The sequence below is a fragment of the Neoarius graeffei genome, chromosome 24, assembly GCF_027579695.1.
Source record: "Neoarius graeffei isolate fNeoGra1 chromosome 24, fNeoGra1.pri, whole genome shotgun sequence".
In the NCBI taxonomy this organism is placed as follows: Eukaryota; Metazoa; Chordata; class Actinopteri; order Siluriformes; family Ariidae; genus Neoarius; species Neoarius graeffei.
In genome coordinates, this window is record NC_083592.1 from 2091801 (window position 1) to 2113590 (window position 21790).

General features: G+C 43.2%; 1 protein-coding gene across 3 annotated transcripts in view; it reads right to left on the reverse strand.

The window, feature by feature from the left end:
* Positions 1-7171: 7171 nt before the first annotated feature.
* Positions 7172-21790, reverse strand: part of atp8b5a (ATPase phospholipid transporting 8B5a) — a 42638-nt gene continuing 28019 nt past the window's right edge. For all 3 annotated transcript variants that reach the window (XM_060907716.1, XM_060907717.1, XM_060907715.1), the window contains 19 exons: positions 20810-20968; positions 20607-20695; positions 20210-20400; positions 19766-19974; positions 19614-19660; positions 15573-15738; positions 14485-14670; positions 14286-14401; positions 13696-13860; positions 12937-13048; positions 12684-12789; positions 12118-12259; positions 11836-12019; positions 10564-10787; positions 10290-10373; positions 9983-10204; positions 9545-9683; positions 9294-9424; positions 7172-8356 (listed from right to left, as the gene is read on the reverse strand). In XM_060907716.1, coding sequence (XP_060763699.1) covers positions 8060-8356; positions 9294-9424; positions 9545-9683; positions 9983-10204; positions 10290-10373; positions 10564-10787; positions 11836-12019; positions 12118-12259; positions 12684-12789; positions 12937-13048; positions 13696-13860; positions 14286-14401; positions 14485-14670; positions 15573-15738; positions 19614-19660; positions 19766-19974; positions 20210-20400; positions 20607-20695; positions 20810-20968 — 2969 coding nt within the window. In that variant the 3' untranslated portion in view covers positions 7172-8059. The remainder of the gene's footprint in view (positions 8357-9293; positions 9425-9544; positions 9684-9982; positions 10205-10289; positions 10374-10563; positions 10788-11835; positions 12020-12117; positions 12260-12683; positions 12790-12936; positions 13049-13695; positions 13861-14285; positions 14402-14484; positions 14671-15572; positions 15739-19613; positions 19661-19765; positions 19975-20209; positions 20401-20606; positions 20696-20809; positions 20969-21790) is intronic.

Sequence of the window (21790 nt, forward strand, 5' to 3'; positions counted from 1 at the left end):
TTGTGCCATATCCTGCACATGTAGTCTGCATGCTATGGGAACTTGGACAGAGCCTTAAACTGTCCTTGTGTCAGTGAGTTGTTTTTATAATCAGACCAGGTTGGCTTGTTTCCTATGAATAACAGGTCACATGATCTTCAGGAGCAGTCGAGAAGGTGTTTTGAAGAGTTTAATCTCTTGAATGAGTCCTTTAGAAATGGAGACAGACTGAGTGGTTCAGAGTTGTCAAGCCTCATTATGCTATTCATATCACACATCTTTCAGTATTTCCTCAATGTCATTCCGTCCATCAAGGTCAAGGTCTTTTTATTTGTCATTTCAACCATATACAGGTGGTGCAGTACACACTTAACCACACTACGCTTGTCCAGGACTATGGTGCTACAATACACATCACAGAACTACAAGTCTACCTATAACACCATAAAGTGCAACGCTGCAGATAATAAACGACACAACCAACAATAAACGACACAAACAATATAAAGTGCAGACACAAGCAACATACACTACGTTCAGACTGCAACCTGAAACGACCCATATCCGATTTGTTGTGAAATCCGATTTTTTTGTTAGGCCGTTCACATTACCAATTATATGAGACTTGTATGCGATCTCCAATATGAATGGAAAACGACCCAAAAGTGTCCCGCATGCGCAAATTGACACGTAATAAGCACATCTACGTAATACGTAAACAAAAAAAACCGCACTCTTCAAGTTTGCAAGTAAAGCATGGAGATGAGGCGAGACCTGGCGATGTGGTTTTTGTGGCGGCGGCGGCGGAACTCACACAATAATCTGATTAACAGCAGACTAATGAGACCGAAGGTGTCAAATTACTGGAAATTTCCAGAACAATCTTATAATCTTGTAATACAGGATGGTTTAAGTTATAAATCAGTTATAGAAACTGTTTTATTTAATCAGGCTAACAGATCAACATCCAGGCCCCTACCAAATCCACCATTAGCTTGATCAATTCTATAAAAGTCTATTTAAATTCTGAAAACTGTACAAATGTTGTTGTTTTCCACCAAAGAGGCGGGATTAGCCAACGCAGAATGACGTGTAGGTCGCATGAATGCAACCTGTCCGGTCAGACTGCAGTCGCATGTGAAAATATCGGATATGCATCGGAATTAGGACCGCATATCCAAGCGGCCTGGGTCGCATGTGAAAAAAATCGGATCTGTGTCGTTCAGATTGTCAATAACAAATCGGATACAGGTCGCATATGGGCAAAAAAATCGGATATGGGTCGTTTCAGGGTGCAGTTTGAACGTAGTCATAAGGTGCAGAGTTGAGTGTGCATATTGAGGTAGTATATGAAAGGGAATTAATAAATATAAACTTTGTGTGTGCAAGAGACACTGTAAACATGGTAAGACAGTAGTGCATTATTGTCCACTGTGCAAAAGATCGCAGTGTGAGCGGTGTGTTCAACAGTCTGTGAGAATCAGCCCAGTCCCTCAGAGTTGAGGAGTCTGATGGCATGTGGGAAGAAACCATTGCAGAGTCTGGCTGTGAAGGCCCGAATGCTTCGGTACCTTTTTCCAGACAGCAGGAGGGTGAAGAGACTGTGTGAGGGGTCGGCCACGATGCTGGTGGCTTTCCAGATGCAGCGTGTGGCGTAAATGTCCGTGATGGAGGGAAGAGAGACTCCGACATTATTTACAACAACTATATGAACAGAGCAACTTGCTGGTATTTTATTCAGCTGACTTCATTCTTCCAACTAATCAGCCTCACAGTATTAATCAGAAAATACTTCAGAATGCCTCCACAATCCAATAATTCTGTTCCCCAGTTCATAAACATTTTAACAGAACTCTTGCTTAATGTACAACCCCAATTCCAAAAAAGTTGGGATGCTGTGAAAAATGTAAATTAAAGACAGAATGCAATGATTTGCAAATCATGGGAATCCCATATTTCCTTGAAAATAGTACAAAGACAACATATCAAATGTTGAAACTGAGAAATCTTTTTTTTTATTTTTTATTTGATACCAGGAACATGTTTCAAAAAAGTTGGGACAGGGGCGTGTTTACCACTGTGTTTCCTCACCTCTACTTTTAACAACACTCTAAGCGTTTGGGAACTGAGGAGACCAATTGCTGTAGTTTTGAAAGAGAAATGTCATCCCATTCCTGCCCGGTATACAATTTCAGTTGCTTAATGGTTCGGGGTCTCCTTTGTTGTATTTTGCACTTCATAATGCGCCAAATGTTTTCAATGGGAGACAGGTCTGGACTGCAGCAGGCCAGTTTCACACCCAGACTCTTTTCCTACGGAGCCATGCAGTTGTAATATGTGCAGAAAGCGGTTTGGCGTGTTCTTGCTGAAAGAAGGAAGGCCTTCCCTGAAAAAGATTTTGTCTGGATGGCAGCATGTTGCTCTGAAACATGTTTGTATCATTCAGCATTAATGACGCCTTCCCAGATGTACAAGCTACCCATGTCATGTGCACTAATGCACCCTCATACCATCGCAGATGCTGAATGCTTTTGAGCTGCTCACTGATAACAAGCCAGATGGTCCCTCTCCTCTTTCGCCTGGAGGACGTGGGGTCCATGATTTCTAAAAAGAGTTTCTACTTTTGATTCGTCAGACCTCGGGACAGTTTTCCACTTCGCCTCAGTCCATCATAAAAGAGCTCGGGCCCAGAGAAGGGGGCGGGGTTTCTGGATGTTGTTTATATCTGGTTTTAACTTGCGTTTGTGGATGCAGTAATGAAGTGTTTTCACAGACGATGGTTTTCTGAAGTGTTCCTGAGCCCATACAGTGATGTCCACTACAGACACATGTCTGCTTTTAATGCAGTGTCTCCTGAGGGCCTGAAGATCACAGGCATCCAATGTCAGTTTTCAGCCTTGTCTCTTGCAGACAGAGATTTCTCCAGATTCTCTGAATCTTTTAATGATATTATGGACCACAGGTGATATGATCCCCAAATTCTGTGCAGTTTTACATTGAGGAACGTTATTCTTAAATTGTTGCACTGTTTGCCCACGCAGTCTTTCACAGAGCGGTGAACCCCTCCCCATCTTTACTTCTGAGAGACTCCGCCTCTCTGGGATGCTCTTTTTATACCCAATCATCTTACTGACCTGTTGACAATTAACCTAATTAGATTTTTAACATTACACAACTTTTTCAGTCTTTTGTTGCCCCGTCTCAACTTTTTTAAAAAATGTATTACTGGAACTAAATTCAAAATGAGTATATATTTTTTCAAAAACCAAGAAAACTTCTCAGTTTCTACGTTTGATATGTTGTCTTTGTACTATTTTCAAAGAAATATCAGGTTTCCATGATTTGCAAACCTTCACATTCTGTTTTTATTTAAATTTTACAGCATCCCAACTTTTTTGGAAATGTGGTTGTGGTATGAAACAAATAGTGTTCTAAATCAATATGTAATTATATTTATATGAAAACAGATTCAGACTCGCATCCTCTGGATATAAAAAGCTTTTATTTATACAAATATCTGTAGTAAAAAATATAAGCATAAAAATTTTGCTCATTAAGTCATTGTATATTTTGAGTCCCAGGTATTTCACCTTTTAAAAACAAGAGGGGAAGTAATAGATTACACCACGAAATCAACGTAAAGACAAAGAGAATGAAAGTAATCCAAGCAGGTAGTTTAATCTCTCCACAATGAGAGGAGGAATGAAGATTGTATGTTTTTTAAATTCGAAAGTACAGGAACACAGTTGAATGTTTTATGCTCCAGCTGGAATCTTTAAATAAGATTGCTGTAACACCAGAGGAGTTTCAGGTTGTAATTAACCACGCCCACTCAGACACAGCACTGAGTCTAGACTTTACAGGGCGCTAAAGCAACCTGCCTTACGCATACCATATACATATTGCTTAAAACCAGAGTGTTTATTTCTGTACTTAACAGGTTCGAAGGAATTTAAACTTTTTTCCTGTAATGTTCTGGAAATGTGACGTGGTAATCAATGGTTTGTTCACAGCATCCTGAATTAGACGTCGGTATCATGGAAACTTTGTGCAATGCTGCAATCACATGGTACGAACGTTACACTATAAACATAACTTAAAAAATCCCAGAAACAATCAACCACAAGTTTCACTTATAAAAACAACTTAAAAATTGTTTGCTGTGTGTGTGTATCATGGTTATGGATAACTTCCAAACATATTGTGACATTTACTAGCTACCTAAGGGCATGTGATATCTCTTCCCTGCAGTTTTAGTGTGTTTAGTTAGCTAGAGATCACAGCTAATTTGACTGGCTAATGTTAGCTTCCAGTACCAGAACCCAAAGTGAAAACGTTTCGGAATTAGTTTGCTCCACAGCTTAATCTCAGGTTATTTTGGTGTTTGTTCACGGATATGTGTCTCTTAAGTGAAATTTGACAAGCCAATCAAAAAGCTGATCACATCACCACACAAATTTAATGACTGGCTACAAGTTTTAACAGTTTACCTGAAGTTAACTAACCTGCTAACCTACATCCAGCTAACGACATTGCGGTGCTGTGTTTTGGTAGTTGACTTGCTTAGCTAATGTTGCTAAACTGTTATACTGTGTAATTAAAACGTGAGTTTTAATTGAGTTTGAAAAGGAAGCTTTGTGGTGTAACATGATCTAGTTTGTGATGGACTGATTACAGTTAACCTGAGCTCCTCTCATGCACTACGTTCAGACTGCAACCTGAAACGACCCATATCCGATTTGTTGTGAAATCCGATTTTTTTGTTAGGCCGTTCACATTACCAATTATATGAGACTTGTATGCGATCTCCAATATGAACGGAAAACGACCCAAAAGTGTCCCGCATGCGCAAATTGACACGTAATAAGCACATCTACGTAATACGTAAACAAAAAAAAGCGCACTCTTCAAGTTTGCAAGTAAAGCATGGAGATGAGGCGAGACCTGGCGATGTGGTTTTTGTGGCGGCGGCGGAACTCACACAATAATCTGATTAATGTGGGCAGCAGACTAATGAGACCGAAGGTGTCAAATTACTGGAAATTTCCAGAACAATCTTATAATCTTGTAATACAGGATGGTTTAAGTTATAAATCAGTTATAGAAACTGTTTTATTTAATCAGGCTAACAGATCAACATCCAGGTCCCTACCAAATCCACCATTAGCTTGATCAATTCTATAAAAGTCTATTTAAATTCTGAAAACTGTACAAATGTTGTTGTTTTCCACCAAAGAGGCGGGATTAGCCAACGCAGAATAGTGATGTTTGTCTCTTGTTGATGACGTGTAGGTCGCATGAATGCGACCTGTCCGGTCAGACTGCAGTCGCATGTGAAAATAACAGATATGCATCGGAATTAGGACCACATATCCAAGCAGCCTGGGTCGCATGTGAAAAAAATCGGATCTGTGTCGTTCAGATTGTCAATAACAAATCGGATACAGGTCGCATATGGGCAAAAAAATCGGATATGGGTCGTTTCAGGGTGCAGTCTGAATGGAGTCTTAGTCGCCCAGAGACACAAGACAACAACATTGGGAAACATCTGGACAGTTGCAGTTCCACAGATTTCTGATCAACAGTGACAGTGGCTTGTATCTAAACACAAACGTAAAACAAAAATACACAAAACATCAGAATGTACAAAAGTAGAAATGTAACAGGGCTGAAACCTCAATAATAACCCACAACGTTTGGGAGTTTGGTGTGTTGGTGTTAAAAAGGTTAGTGGTATGTAATCATGGACCTCATTTAAGAAATAGTATTTTAGTAATATGAACACACACGGCACTTCCTGGTCACAGAAATAAACATGCTGCTTTCCTGGAGTCGTGCATTTTATTCACCTGTTTTATGTCTGTAAACACAAAACTCCATTCTCTGGTCTGTGATGTCATGTGACTTCAGTCTTTGGTTTCCTGTGACTCAAGTATTTGGTGTTTTGTGCCTTTAATCTTTGGTGTTGTGTAAAAGGTGTGTAGGACTTATTCTGGCGCTGCACAGCATTGACTTAACGTGATGGACGCTGGAGTTTTGTCCAGCTTTTGCCGGCACTGTGGAGCATCACCGTGTCACAGGGCATTAAAACCTTGTGGGAACACGGCGGCCACGGTTTCCTGGGTCAGGCGCTGTAGTTGCTCTCTTCAGGCTGCGCCGACTGGAACCACCTCTGTGATGACAGAACTTTGCCCTAATTGGCTTAAGGCTTCACTGACACGCATGAGGTGTGTTAGTGAGGTGAGGGTTTTTTTTTATTATTATTTTTATTCTAAGGACTTCAGATCCTCCAGATGAACTCCTATGGTTATCTCACACAAAGGAGATGCAGTTTATTTGATCATCTCCTTCTGGCAGCTCATTTTTTACATATGGCTGCCATAAACAGTCAGGGATTTTGAGTTAATCTGAGTTAATTTGTAACAGAAAAGGCAAATGCTGTGAGATCAGCCACTGCTGTCAGCCCACTCATGCTACAGGAAGTAGAATGTGTCTGACTTGATGGATGGCATTCTTTTTATACTCCAGCTCTGCAGTCACCGACAGTTCAAGTTAAAATGGAAAACGAACAAACCTGATGTCACTCTTTGGTGTCATGTGACTGGAGACTTTGGTATCATGTGATCCCAGTCTTTGGTGTCATGTGACTCGAGACTTTGGTATCATGTGATCCCAGTCTTTGGTGTCATGTGTCTTTGGTGTAACTGTGCTTTCCAGCTGCACCCTACACACTACATAGTGCAGTATTTTGGAAACCTGAATATGCCCTGTGTCCCCAGCACATGTCCAGCTGTGCTGATGAACTCCCACAATGCACTGCAGTGTTATTCGGAGCCGCAGATACAGAATGCACCTCTGTGCCGTGCCTGCAGTGGTTTGGGACACACTCACAACGCACTGATATGTGGTCTACAGGGTGTGTGATTGGGGACATGTCCAGGATGGACTAATCATGGTGAGACATTTTGTTCTCCCCTTGAAGTTCCCTCCAGGAAGTGAAACACTGCTCCTAAGTGTGGACATGTATGGTCTTGTGGCTTTTTTTTTAACTCCCATTTTGATTCTGAGGAAAGTGTGAAACCTGGTACCACAATCTGTGTGTGTTGGGGGGGATTACTGTATACATATTCATACATGTAGGCAGTATTGTGGAACAGAGTAATATTAAGGAATGTAAAATATTTCATAAATATTAATATATCAGTACTTTATATTTACACCTAAACATTGCCATACATTTTCGTACATTTAGCGAACATCTGGTTCTCTTTAGTGTGTGTGGGCATCCTTTTTGTGTTCTGTAGAACAGCAGGACCATGTAAACACTGCTCCAAAACCCTGCTCTCGTCTCACAAATGCTGTAAAACTAAATGTTTAACGTTGCCTCGAGAACCCAGTGATAACTCTAATTCTAGATCCTGAAGTGATTTCAGATTCTGCTGCCAACTGTTGTTTTAGAACCAGCTTGTCTTTTTGCACCTAAACATGGCTCTAGAACTCTTGCTTTTCTTTCCTTTGTCAGACCTGATGTCATTTATTGGATCCATTATTGGTTTTAAAACCAACTTCTGATTTTGGGATTAGAACCTCTGCCAAATTTGGAATCTAGAACCTGCTCCTAATTTTATTCGAACTTTGCCATCAGTTTTGGGTTTTGAACCCGATGCAGTCCACTTCTCAATTTCTTCCTCGAACTCATTTTTGCCATTTAAGCCCCACCCCTAAAAAGGGGAATTTTGGACTGCACTGTACTTCTGCAGTTTCAAAACCTTGCATCTTATTTTGCTCCCAGTTTTGATTCTGGAACTAATGTCTAATATAGATTCTTGAACTAAGTCCTTCCCTTACATAATATTCTGAAAAGGTGGAGCATTGGATGGCTCATTAGGGTTCTCGAACCTCCACCATCATTTCTAATTTCTGAAACAAGCACCAAATACTGGTTTTGGGACTCACACCAAACCACTTTAAACCATGTTTTTGTTTTTTTTTGCACTAGAACCCATGCCTCATTAGGGTCCCTGATGTTCCTGTGTTAGAACCCACTCCTAATTTTTGGTCTCCATGTCCATCACCTTTTCTAGAACGCAGAGTCTTTTACAACCCGATAGAGCTGGAGCTGTGTAGGTTCCGCCTCCTGTTTAGAGTTCTGCTGTTTCCCGGTCGGGCTGAACCGGGCTGTGCGGCCTGTAGGCGTGAATCCTGCGGCTCGGGCTGGGGCCTGTCGGCGTAGGAACCGTTTAGAGGTGACGAGGTCGCCGTAGCCCTGAGTGTGAGAGAAGGCGTAGCTTGAGCGGCGAGTGCTAGAGCGGCGGATCCTGGTGCGACGGCGAGGAGGAGGAGGCTGGACCTTCATCTGGTGCACCAAAAACCTCACCTGCACAACAAGCCAGATTATTATTAGTAGCATTATCAGTAGTAGTAGCCTATTTTTCCTGTTTTATCTTCTTCCTCCATCCATATATGGTGTGTGTAAGAAGTGGGTTGTATAGCTTTGTTGCTACATTTATTGCTACTGATTCTTTTCATGTTAAATCCCAGCATGTCTGAGGGAGATGTTGATGTTCAGAGAAGTTTACGCTGTCACTGTCTTCACACTCTCTTTATAAAAGAGTTTTTCTTCTCTCCACATTCACTGGATATGAGCAATCGTGCACTCTGATTGGCTACTCTACTACTAGGATATCAGCTCACATACCATGAGTAGAGAAAAACAAGATGGCGGAGTGTGTTACTGAATCAACTGAGGATGAAATAAAAACTCTACTCGAAAACAAAACCCCAAAAAATACAAAAAAAGAAAAAAACCCAAAAATATGGAATAAAAGTATTTGATGGTAAGAACATATCTTTTTTTTATTTTTCAAGAATTATTATTATCGCATTTTTCACAAATCGCTCCTGTCATTTCACTGGTTTGTTTACATTCTCAGCAGAAATGATTTCGTCAGACATTTTGTGCAAAGTTTTTATTTATTGAATTTACAAAAAAAAAATGCTGTTTCTCAAAATCCAGTGAATGTGGATAGAATAAAACAGTTATTCCACTCAATCTCATCGTACGTGGATTATAGACACCTCGGTGCTACGCGCCTCGTTGCCTATCAGCTCATGTACGACTCGATTTCAGAGAATAACTATTAAATAGGTTTAGTGAGATAGAGATGTCTTTACATTGTGTAGCTTCTCCAACATGCCATAATGTGCTTATACAGTAAGCTATAGGGGGACACACACCTGTAATTTGAACACTGATGTGTGTGTGTGTGTGTGTGTGTGTGTGTGTGTGTGTGTGTGTGTGTGTGTGTGTTTACCTTGTCATTGATAGTGGGCCTGAGTTGGCTGTACAGGAAGCGGTGAACGAGCACTGGGAGCACACACAATACCACCGTCAGAACGATCGTGAACCAGATGGTGAGACGATCCAGAGTGTTTCGTGCAGTGCCTATCACACACACACACACACACACACACACTTTAATCAGCACAAAAGTAAATGAAACCTAACCGTAATATTGTGGATAGAGAGCGTATAGTTGTAAAGTTAGCTGCAGGCTGTGCTCACCGATGAAGGTGAAGGAGCTCGGCCGGAGTTGGTGCAGTCCGTCACTCTGCATCGCAAAGGTGACGAGGAAATACATCCCCAAACTCCCCCACACAAACAGGTGATTCACCGCTGTCCAGTACGACAGATCCAAACCCAACTGCAGAGGAAGAACGAGGAGTGGAAGAGTGTTACAGATCCTCACACTCACCAGTACTGACCTCCTCCTGACATCATCACAGCAACCATTACAACATTCCCACAGTAATATATCACAGGAACAGAGTACCACCCAAACACAATAAAACCCTGTGATGGGCAACACTATTTTTAACACTCATCTTCATCTCACACAATCATTCCTGAAGTTTCCCCAGGAAGTCATGTCCCAATGAGGCGGTTTCAGACTTGAGTTCCGAGAGGGTGAAGGGAATCTCAGTGCGTCCCTGTGTTACCCACCTGAACACACACGGTGATGATGAGGCACGTCTGCGTGAGCAGGGCAAAGGACTGGTAGTCAGCGGTGGTATACAGGGCAAGGTAGGGCACAAAGAACAGCACCAGGGAGCTGTAGCAGCTGTGGAGGGCACACTTCAAAAAGATCCCCTTGTTAAAATACACACCCAGTTGACCCGGCCCGTAAAGCTGAGGGTACTCCAGACCCCAGTTGTCGTTCACATCCTGAACCGTGAACACACACACACAGTTAGGGAATGGAATATGGAACAAGTCTGTGCTTGTTAGCAGTTGGTTATAGTTCTGGTACCTGGTCAAAAAGACCCATGCCCAAAACCGGGAGTGCTGTGTACATTAGGTTATAGAGAGCGATGAAGGCTTGGTCATACACCGTCTGCAGCAACACACACACACACACACACACACACACACACACCTTCAGCCATGTCATGTGGTCTTTAAAAGTGTTTATTTCAGTTATGATCAGCAGTAAAGTCTTTAATTAGAGAATGATTTCCATCTCTCTATCTACTGCTCACTATCTCTCTTTCTCCAGAGTCACACGCTCATGCTAACACACTCACCTGGGCAGAGAACCCACAGAAGAAGGCGTACCAGAAGTGCACGAAGGTGAAGGTGAAGTTCTTGTAAAAGAAGTAGCTGAGGAACTTGCACATGCGCAGGTACGACCAGCGACCATGCACCAGCAGGAGGCGCTGCAGGTAACGGAACTGGGCAAAGGAGAAATCGCTAGAGAGAACAGCCTGCATGCCCTCCTGCCCACTGATCCCCACACCGATATGAGCCGCTGTGGAGAGAGAGAGAGAGAGAGAGAGAGAGTACGAAAGGTCAGAGAAGAATTAAATAAATTTTTTTTTTGCAGTCCAGTTTCCATCAAATCCCGCGCTCCGATTGGCTGGCGAGCGGGTCCGTACCCTACGATACAGAGCCCGGTTACGGACCTCTGGCGACTCACTCATTCACAACAACAACAAACATCGTAGACATTTTTGTCAACATTTATTTTCACATTTCTCAGGAGAATTGCATTAATTTTACAGCATGGATAGCGATAACGACAGTGTTCACAGCGAAAGCGAGTTTTACTCCCCTGGGGAAGAAGAAATAAAAGAAAACATTTCAGGAGAAAGCTAAAAACCTGTGACTGTTGCTAACGCCGAGCAAAAACATGGCTGAATCCTGAATGACTCAATTTTGTATAAATAGGGGACTACATAGGCGGCAAAATGTAGTTTTTTCCTCCCATGGAAGTGCACTTGTATACCGAGGAGGAAGCCATTTGCATTACAGCCGTGAATGAGGATTCAAAATGGCGGCTCGGCTCGGTTTTCCCTTTTGGGCGCGCTCGTTTTCTGTTAGAATTTGGTAAAGAAAAAAAATATTATTTACCAGCTTAAGGTCGGTCTGTATGGTGAAATACCGTGACCTCGGCCTTGAATACTGACCTCGGCCCAGAGGGCCTCGCTCAGTACTTTCAAGACCTCGGTCACAGTATTTCACGATACAGACCGACCTTAAGCTGGTAAATAACATGTATATATTCTGTACAACACAACACACTTGGTCTAAAAATAGATAACATGATGAAAGTCTATTTCACCCAGTATTTTTGTCAATTCATGGATCTTCATATCCATGGGTGAGCTGTCATTTAGTGTTAGTCAGAATCATATGTTTAATCATACAGTTTTATTAATTTGCAGTGATTATAGCACATTTACACACTCAGGTTCAAAGGTAAAGGTAGGTAATCATTTCCAGCTTTACGATTCTCTTTTAAAATGTGTGGAAACGATGCCACGGGGAGGAAATGCTGAAGTGAGCACCGGACTGACCCTTAATCATGCTGACGTCATTAGCGCCGTCTCCGATAGCCAGAGTGACGGCCTGCTTGTATTTCTTAACGAGCTCCACCACCTGAGCTTTCTGAAGAGGAGTGACCCGACAGCAGATCACCGTCTTACACATACACGCCGTACGCAGGAACTCCAGCTCCATACTGTGCTCCAGAGCGTACGCCTACACACGTACACACACACACACAGTTTACACTCTATAGGTGGATGTTGCAGTGTTCATTAAACTATTATATTATAAAATGTGTACGTGTGTCTCACCAGGCTATGGCCGTTGATGACCAGGCCGTAATCGCCACTAACAAACTCGTCATGCACCACTTTAGGCTCATTACCCAGAATGCTATCTGAGATGAAAGATGCATCTTCACCTGATTCTGGACGCATCTTCATCCGAGCTTCTCTGATAGGACAAGACAGAGAACACACAAAGAGTCTACAGTTAGAAACTCCAACACGCTGTGCACACCACCGAAGAGTCTGTGATGAATGCTGACATGCCTGCAATGTCCACCAGGGGGCAGTCACCACTCACTCTGAATATCCTAAATGAATATCGCTTCGGGGATATCACAGCCTAACTGCACTGATGAACAGAATCTGTCAAAATCTCATTTCAGTAGTTTGCATGAGGAAATGAACAGAACAGCAACAATCTCTCATGGACATGTGTCCTGTCAGTCATCTCAGAGCCCCACCCTGAGGCTGATGACATCACTGCTGAAGTCAGAGTCAGAGACTTAACACATTTATGGAAATTCTCAAAAACGTCATGAGACAGATTGATGAGTAGATACGATGTTTAACTGAAGTAAAGCTATTATTACCTGAGTTCCTTCCTCACTTCCTCATGTGAGTTTGCAGAGACGATGAAGACATCGGTCATCTCCTCTCGCAGCAGGTTACAGGAGTAGCCAATGTTCTCTGCAGTTTCTGTATAAAATCAGGAGAAACAACGTTAACGAATGTGTCCTTGAGTACACTAGATGCTACCTGCTGTACCCACTGAGAGTGTAAGTGTCTATAATGCGGCTGATCTGCTAAATGACTGAAGCGAATTCAGGTTATAGAATTAATTACCTTGTTTATCTCCTGTCAGCACCCAGATCTTGATGTCAGCCTTCGCCAGCTGCTCGATGGTCTGTGCCACACCATCCTGGAGCTTGTCCTCTATCGCTGTGGCTCCGATTAACTAACAAACCATTAACACACAGCTTACTGCAGGGATTCCCAAACTTTTTGGGCAGAAGACCCAACATGGTCATTATGAAGCCTTCACCACCCTCCATGTCTGTAAGTCAAGATTTATCCTCCTGGACTACTGTAACAGTGAGATGTGTACTGTATGTGTAAAACAATAGAATATTCCTTGCACTGACTTGACTAGTGTAGTGGGAAGTGTGTTATCGGACAGTAATCCACGCCAGGGGATGTGAAGCAGCCTGCTTTATATTTAACACATGATTTTGTGTGCGTGGGAGCAGCATTATTATTCACACTCACTGTGTTTCTGTGAGACACGACACGTTTGTTTAGCGAAAGCTGATGGTCAGGGAAATCTGTCCTTCTTTTATGGCGAATGACACTAGTGCAGTGTGTCAGGACAGTGAAAAAGACATTCATTTAAATGCGGTTCGTCTGAATGTGATTCCCAGCACCATTTCACATTATAAGCACACGCCGTCTCCGATATTTCTCATATTCATTAGTAAAATAACAATGAAACAGAAGAGGAGATCCGTGTGGGGTCACGACCCTTAGTTTGGGAACCTCTGGCTTCTTTAACTGTACGTGTGTGTGTGTGTGTGTGTGTTTGTGTGTGTGTGTGTGTGTGTGTACCTGCAGGTCTCTTTCGATCTCCTCATACAGTTCATTGAGTTTTTCTTCCTGTTGCTCCAGTGCTGTGCTCGCCTCATGGTGGCGCTGTTTCCACTCAGAGAAATACTGCTCATCCAAATCCTTATAGGCCAAGACCAGTGTGCGCAGACCCTCTCCGGCAAATTCCTACACACACACACACACACACACACATACACGTTTGTCTCACTATCCTTGTGAGGACCTTCCATTGACAATTATTATTGCAGTTAATTAATGCTGCGCCTGAACCCCAACCCCAACCTCAGGAATGAAAAGGAAACTTTTTGAATCTTTTTTTTTTAAACCCACAACAGCAGCAATTTCCTTGTGGGGACCATCCAAATGTCCCACAAGTTTGAAATTTTCAGAGTTTACTATCTTGTGGGGACATTTGGTCCTCAGTAGCACAAACTTCATATCTGACTGCCTGCAATGTTTCTATTGAGTTCCATGAGATCTGAGTCCTGCTGTACTCTACACACTACACACATTCTCACAGTTGAACATGTATACATACTACATACATGTGTGTGTGTGTGTGTGTGTGTGTGTGTGTGAGAGAGACCTACGTTCAGGTGTTCTGTGGTGACCTCCATCAGTTTGCTGCAGGACGTATGCAGTCGCTCATAAACGATGGTGTCTGCTCCTTTACAGTAGAGTGAGAGCCGTCCCTCTGGACTCCGCACTGGCACAGAGATTATACTGTCAGACACTTCCTGTGTGTCTAAGTGAAATTAACACACACTCACACACACGTCATGGTCGTACCGATGACAGACATCCTCTTGCGGACGTTGTTGAAGTCGAGGATAGCGAGCAGCTCGTAGCAGCGTGGTTCACCCATCTCCACCACACACAGCGACTCCGGAGAGCGCGAACGAAATACAAAGCCAAAATTACGTGCCGCCGTCACCAGGGCGCCCTCGTCTGGAGACTGAGCCTGATACACCAACTCTACACACACACACACACACACACACACACACACACACACACACACGCACGCACACAAAGGGTAATGTATTTGTAAAATCTCTTTAATGGGGTCAGCTTACAGTGGCTGTGTCTCAAATGCTACAGTAGAAAACGTTGTTTCTAATAAAAGCAGTGATCAATACAACATTCATCAATCTGATTTGTAAAAGATTTAGATTTCATTTGCCCCTTTTCCACCAAAGCAGTTCCAGGGCTGGTTCGGGGCCAGTGCTTAGTTTGGAACCGGGTTTTCTGTTTCCACTGACAAAGAACTGGCTCTGGGGCCAGAAAAACCGGTTCCAGGCTAGCACCAACTCTCTGCTGGGCCAGAGGAAAGAACCGCTTACGTCAGCGGGGGGGCGGAGTTGTTAAGACTGACAACAATAACAAGACCGCGAAAGATCGCCATTTTTAAGCGACGAGAAGCAGCAGCTGTACAAACGCGAAGTCATTTATTATTGTTGTTGTTGTTGCCGCTGCTGCTTCTTCCATGTTGTTTTTGCTTTGATATTCACGCCAAGGTTTATGCAAACGTAGCGCTGTAACTTCCGTATACAGCGACGTAACTGACATATACAGCGACGTAATGACGTGGCTCCGCTTAGCCCCGCGAGCTATGGAAAAGCAAACTGGTTCTCAGATGGCTCGCAAGTTGAACAAGTTGTGAACCAGAACCAGCACTGGCCCCGAACCAGCCCTGGAACTGATTTGGTGGAAAAGGGGTAATTGTCATTCAGAAATTTGAGCTGAGGTTGTATTCAGTGGCTCGCGAACACAGAGCACGTTAATGGGTTTATGGTGGTCTTTTATCCCCACCCCTTAAATTCTCCGGAGTTTTGCTTAATCAACAGTCTCTCTGTCTCTCTCACACACGCACTTACCATTGTTGGTCTCATCAGGCATGACGGTGTGGCACAGAGCAAGCAGTCTGAAGAAACTGCAAACTTGTGGAGTGCCGAGCTTCACTGCCTCCAACAGAGCAGCGTCGTAGTACTGGAACTTCACATCAGCAAGATCGTTAAAGGAGAAATCCACAGGAAGCGTGTCCTACACACAAACACACCAGGTACTGAATATCATCTACACACACACTGTCCTACACACACCTGTGTTCCACTGTAATCATGCACTTAAATAATCACACACTGATCAGTGCTCCTGTGTGTGACTCGACTCCACTCATCCAGTTTGGGGAAAATCTGAGTGAAGATGAATTTTTGGCCTCAAAATACACAAAACCCTTTGGAGAATTTATGGGTGAAAATTTAGACCTTCAGTCTTCATATTCATGTTATAATCACAAACTCAGCACAGTCCCACACTCCTCATACACTCGCTGCGGTCACACACTGCTGGAGTTCCTGCGATGCAATGCAGCGGGATTTACAGGAAACCGAGCCTCAGCGCTCAGCTCTGGAGTGTGACGGGACAAAACAAAGTACACTCCAGTGTGTGTCGGGACTCCACAGGGTGAACATTTAGATTCTCTCTGATCTCTTCTATATTCTCAGAGTTGGTTACTGAGGTAGGCAGGAGTGTAAGTTTGGTCTGAATCTCTCACTCCAGAGCTGAGATATGAGGGTCACATTTCCACTAATGACAATCAATAAAATACACAGAACATATTGTAGGTACCGCCACAGTCCCGCCTAGAACTACAAATTCCATCAACTAACTTCCGCGATGACCTACGTCACGCCTGGGCGGGATTACCTACGTCACATCCCCCCCCCCAAAGCCATAAGTGACTCAGTCAACTTCCGTTCTCTCTCTCTCGTTGTGGACTCCGTGCCGTCCAGACATAAAGAGACACCTGCTCATCAGAACATCTGAGATCGAGACGTCTGCCTTTCAAGAAAAAGAAAACTCAGCGCGCTTTCGTATACCACTGGCCACGGTAAACTACTTAAGTTGCGCCGTCTCACTCATACTGAGTTCCAACCAGTTTTTATTTGTATTATAAGTAACGTTACGACTGCCGCCCAAGCGGTTAATTAAAAGTTAGAAGCGACCAGATTCCTTCTGACTTAAGCGCTGTGCACATTATTGATCAGAGACTTTTCCTCATGAACGACGAAGTTCAGACCAAGGAAACCTCTGCGCTCTCACGGAAGCGACCCACGAACTTCTGTGAAACTCCGCAGAACTTCGGGACATCTCTGCACATCCCGCATAGAGATATCGATTACTGGAAGTAAGGCTGGCATTTGGGCAATTTAGTCTTAGGAATTAGCTTTATGAAGTAGTGTGAATTTAAACTCAGAAACTGTTTAATTGTGCACACTGATCTTGTGTTCTACATTGCTCTCTCTCCGTTATTTCAAAAAGATAAGTGTTGCATGCTCTTTCTCCATCCTTTCTAACACCTTTAATTTCGTTATTACACATATTTTGACCTCATCAAGATTTCAGTGGGTTTAGTAATGTTATAAGCGAGTGGAATTAGACCACGAGGTGATTCCTTTGTCTCGAGGAACCACGAGGTGATCCTCCCTTCCCCCCACCTTAGATAACATTCCAAACTTTATAGCGCATCTTCACGCATAAACACATTCTGTCCGCGCACATATTCAAACTCTCTCTCTCCTCCTCTCTGCCTCGCGCTCCCCCCCTTTTCACAGTGTGCAGCCGCACACGGGACACACCCTAAGAGCTTAGTCGCTCGCTTAGCAGTAAGGAGAAACAACTCCTCCCCTCTCTCTCTCTCTCTCTCTCTCTCTCTCCCTGAAACACACACACACACACACACACACACACATATACATACATACACACACACACACACACACACACACACACACACACACACATATATATATATATATATATATATATATATATATATATATATATATATATTTTGCTTGACCATATTGAATGTATTCAACTGCTATTACCCATTTAGTATTGCTGTTATAATAAATTCAATTATTCTGTTAAACGGTGCCTGTGTGTCTGTTTGTTGTACTATATTTTTGAAGTCACGCAATTTCAAAGAACTCCAAATTGCCTTCACCCAAGCGTATATGAATGCTATTGTCTGTAGTGTCTATGTAATACGGTGAGTACAACCCCGATTCCAAAAAAAAGTTGGGACAACGTACAAATTGTAAATAAAAACGGGATGCAATGATGTGGAAGTTTCAAAATTCCATGTGTTATTCAGAATAGAACATAGATGACATATCAAATGTTTAAACTGAGAAAATGTATCATTTAAAGAGAAAAATTAGGTGATTTTAAATTTCATGACAACAACACATCTCAAAAAAGTTGGGACAAGGCCATGTTTACCACTGTGAGACATCCCCTTTTCTCTTTACAACAGTCTGTAAACGTCTGGGGACTGAGGAGACAAGTTGCTCAAGTTTAGGGATGGGAATGTTAACCCATTCTTGTCTAATGTAGGATTCTAGTTGCTCAACTGTCTTAGGTCTTTTTTTGTCGCATCTTCCGTTTTATGATGCGCCAAATGTTTTCTATGGGTGAAAGATCTGGACTGCAGGCTGGCCAGTTCAGTACCCGGACCCTTCTTCTACGCAGCCATGATGCTGTAATTGATGCAGTATGTGGTTTGGCATTGTCATGTTGGAAAATGCAAGGTCTTCCCTGAAAGAGACGTCGTCTGGATGGGAGCATATGTTGCTCTAGAACCTGGATATACCTTTCTGCATTGATGGTGTCTTTCCAGATGTGTAAGCTGCCCATGCCACACGCACTAATGCAACCCCATACCATCAGAGATGCAGGCTTCTGAACTGAGCGCTGATAACAACTCGGGTCGTCCTTCTCCTCTTTAGTCCGAATGACACGGCGTCCCTGATTTCCATAAAGAACTTCAAATTTTGATTCGTCTGACCACAGAACAGTTTTCCACTTTGCCACAGTCCATTTTAAATGAGCCTTGGCCCAGAGAAGATGTCTGCGCTTCTGGATCGTGTTTAGATACGGCTTCTTCTTTGAACTATAGAGTTTTAGCTGGCAACGGCGGATGGCACGGTGAATTGTGTTCACAGATAATGTTCTCTGGAAATATTCCTGAGCCCATTTTGTGATTTCCAATACAGAAGCATGCCTGTATGTAATGCAGTGCCGTCTAAGGGCCCGAAGATCACGGGCGCCCAGTATGGTTTTCCGGCCTTGACCCTTACGCACAGAGATTCTTCCAGATTCTCTGAATCTTTTGATGATATTATGCACTGTAGATGATGATATGTTCAAACTCTTTGCAATTTTACACTGTCGAACTCCTTTCTGATATTGCTCCACTATTTGTCGGCGCAGAATTAGGGGGATTGGTGATCCTCTTCCCATCTTTACTTCTGAGAGCCGCTGCCACTCCAAGATGCTCTTTTTATACCCAGTCATGTTAATGACCTATTGCCAATTGACCTAATGAGTTGCAATTTGGTCCTCCAGCTGTTCCTTTTTTGTACCTTTAACTTTTCCAGCCTCTTATTGCCCCTGTCCCAACTTTTTTGAGATGTGTTGCTGTCATGAAATTTCAAATGAGCCAATATTTGGCATGAAATTTCAAAATGTCTCACTTTCGACATTTGATATGTTGTCTATGTTCTATTGTGAATACAATATCAGTTTTTGAGATTTGTAAATTATTGCATTCCGTTTTTATTTACAATTTGTACTTTGTCCCAACTTTTTTTGGAATCGGGGTTGTAATACATTATTGCTGCATTGGTAGTGATCATAATAATTTGGAATATACAGTACCATAATTTAGCTGTTTGGTAATTTATTATTAAACACCAAAATTAATGGTATTATTAATGAGACTGATTTAATGAGACTGATCACTTAAGACCAATTGCACCCACAATATACATTTATATGCTCACTATAATCACACAATCAGTTCAATCACACATTATAATCACACACTCACTATCATCACAGTTTCATACCTCTGAGATCTCGATCCTTTGTCCTGTGTAGTGGTCAATCACATCTCCTACAGGATAAACAACATATTCAGTTTGATTTGAATTATGGTGTGTGTGTGTGTGTGTGTGTGTGTGTGTGTGTGTGTGTGTGTGCGCGCGTGAGTGCGTCAGACCGTAAGTCTTGCCGCCGATGGAACACTTGGTGAAGTTCATGATGTTCTGCGTGAGCGTGCCGGTTTTATCAGAGAAGATGTAGTTGATCTGTCCGAGCTCTTCGTTCAGCGTGGTGGTCCGAGCCTCTGCTGGTGTGTCGCTGTGCTGATCATACATCAGTCTGTCCCAGTTAATGTAGTAACTGTTCCCCAGACGGATCACCTCCATACTGTACACACACACACAATTCTGAAGCTGTAAACAAATAAATATCTGAAGATCATTCTACTGTAACATATTCCATCGAGTATAAAACTGTTCTGTCATCGAATAAAAGCTAATATAATATACATAATAATACACACACACACACACACACACACACACACACACACACACATATATATATATATATATATATATATATATATATATATATATATATATATATATATTTGCGTTACCTGACGTAGAGTGATATGGGCACCACAGTGTTGAGGATGATGATGTAGGACCAGAAGGTGAGGAAGGCAGAGAAGACAGAACCCCTGTCCCCCTCTCGGGGGATGTAGGAGGTGTAACTGGCCTCATAGTGTTCCCAGATACCGTGACCCACTGCCAGGATCACACACATCAACACCAAGAACCCGAAGATCTGCGCGCGCACACACACACACACACACACACACAGTGATATATTAATTAAATTCACATCTACTGTTAATTATTCAACTTAGTCCAGAACCTAAAAGTAGGAATAACGATTCCAGCAGAACATCAGGAATAATATTCTTCATCTGTAAACACACATTATTAAACAGATAACGTGTGTGTGACCATTGGGTTTTTTTCCTCACTCACAAACAGCACAAGAACATTCATCAGGCGGTCGATACTCGTCCTCTTGAAACTGGATTTCCCACAATTCTGCATCAGCTTAGTGTCAGGACCTGAAAGAGACACAACAGCTTCGTCTCTCTCTCTCTCTCTCTCTCTCTCACGTGTGTGCGTGCATGCGCGTGCGTGCATGTGTGTGCGTGCGTGCGTGCGCGTGCGTGTCTCACCAGCGAACAGCACCAAGCCGAAGCACCAGTCTGTGTTTCGGAGAGTACAGCCCCTCAGCAGCACAGACTGATTGTCCAGCGGGTGTTTGTGTCCCTTCCACACCAATGTCCCCAAAAAACTGTCCAAACGGTTATTAGGGGGTTCACAGCACACTTCTCCTACAGGGAGAGAGAGAGAGAGAAAACTACTCTCACAGAAGGAAATGATGATTTGAGGAACTTTGCTCTCAGGAAGGGCGGCACGGTGGTGGTGGTGATCATTGTCGCCTCACAGCAAGAAGGTCCGGGTTCGAGCCCCGTGGCCGGCGAGGGCCTTTCAGTGTGGAGTTTGCATGTCCTCCCCGTGTCCGCGTGGGTTTCCTCCGGGTGCTCCGGTTTCCCCCACAGTCCAAAGACATGCAGGTTAGGTTAACTGGTGACTCTAAATTGACCGTAGGTGTGAATGTGAGTGTGAATGGTTGTCTGTGTCTATGTGCAGCCCTGTGATGACCTGGCGACTTGTCCAGGGTGTACCCCGCCTTTCGCCCGTAGTCAGCTGGGATAGGCTCCAGCCCGCCCACAACCCTGCACAGGATAAGCGGCTAGAGATAATGGATGGGCACTCTTGGGAAGTTTGATGCTGGCTGAAGGGAATCCCGAATACCTTAAAACAGCCAAAAGACTCACGCCAACTCCCAGAGACTAAACAGATTCAAAACACACCACCAATGGCATCTTAGAATAATCTTGCTTCAATGCTATCCTAAGCTGTTATATCTGCCCAATCTCCCAGGATCTTCGAGACCACCTGCTGCTGTCCAACACCCAACAGTCCCTTCACATCTGTCCAGGGCTCTGATAATACAGCACCTTCACGGCTTCTGGATGTCATTCAGTGACCCAGCAACACAACACTATAAAAATATTGGAGGGTAATCATACCAGAAGACGTAGAAAGACTCATGAAGTCATGGTTCATGTGAGCCCGGGCCCTGGTCTCAT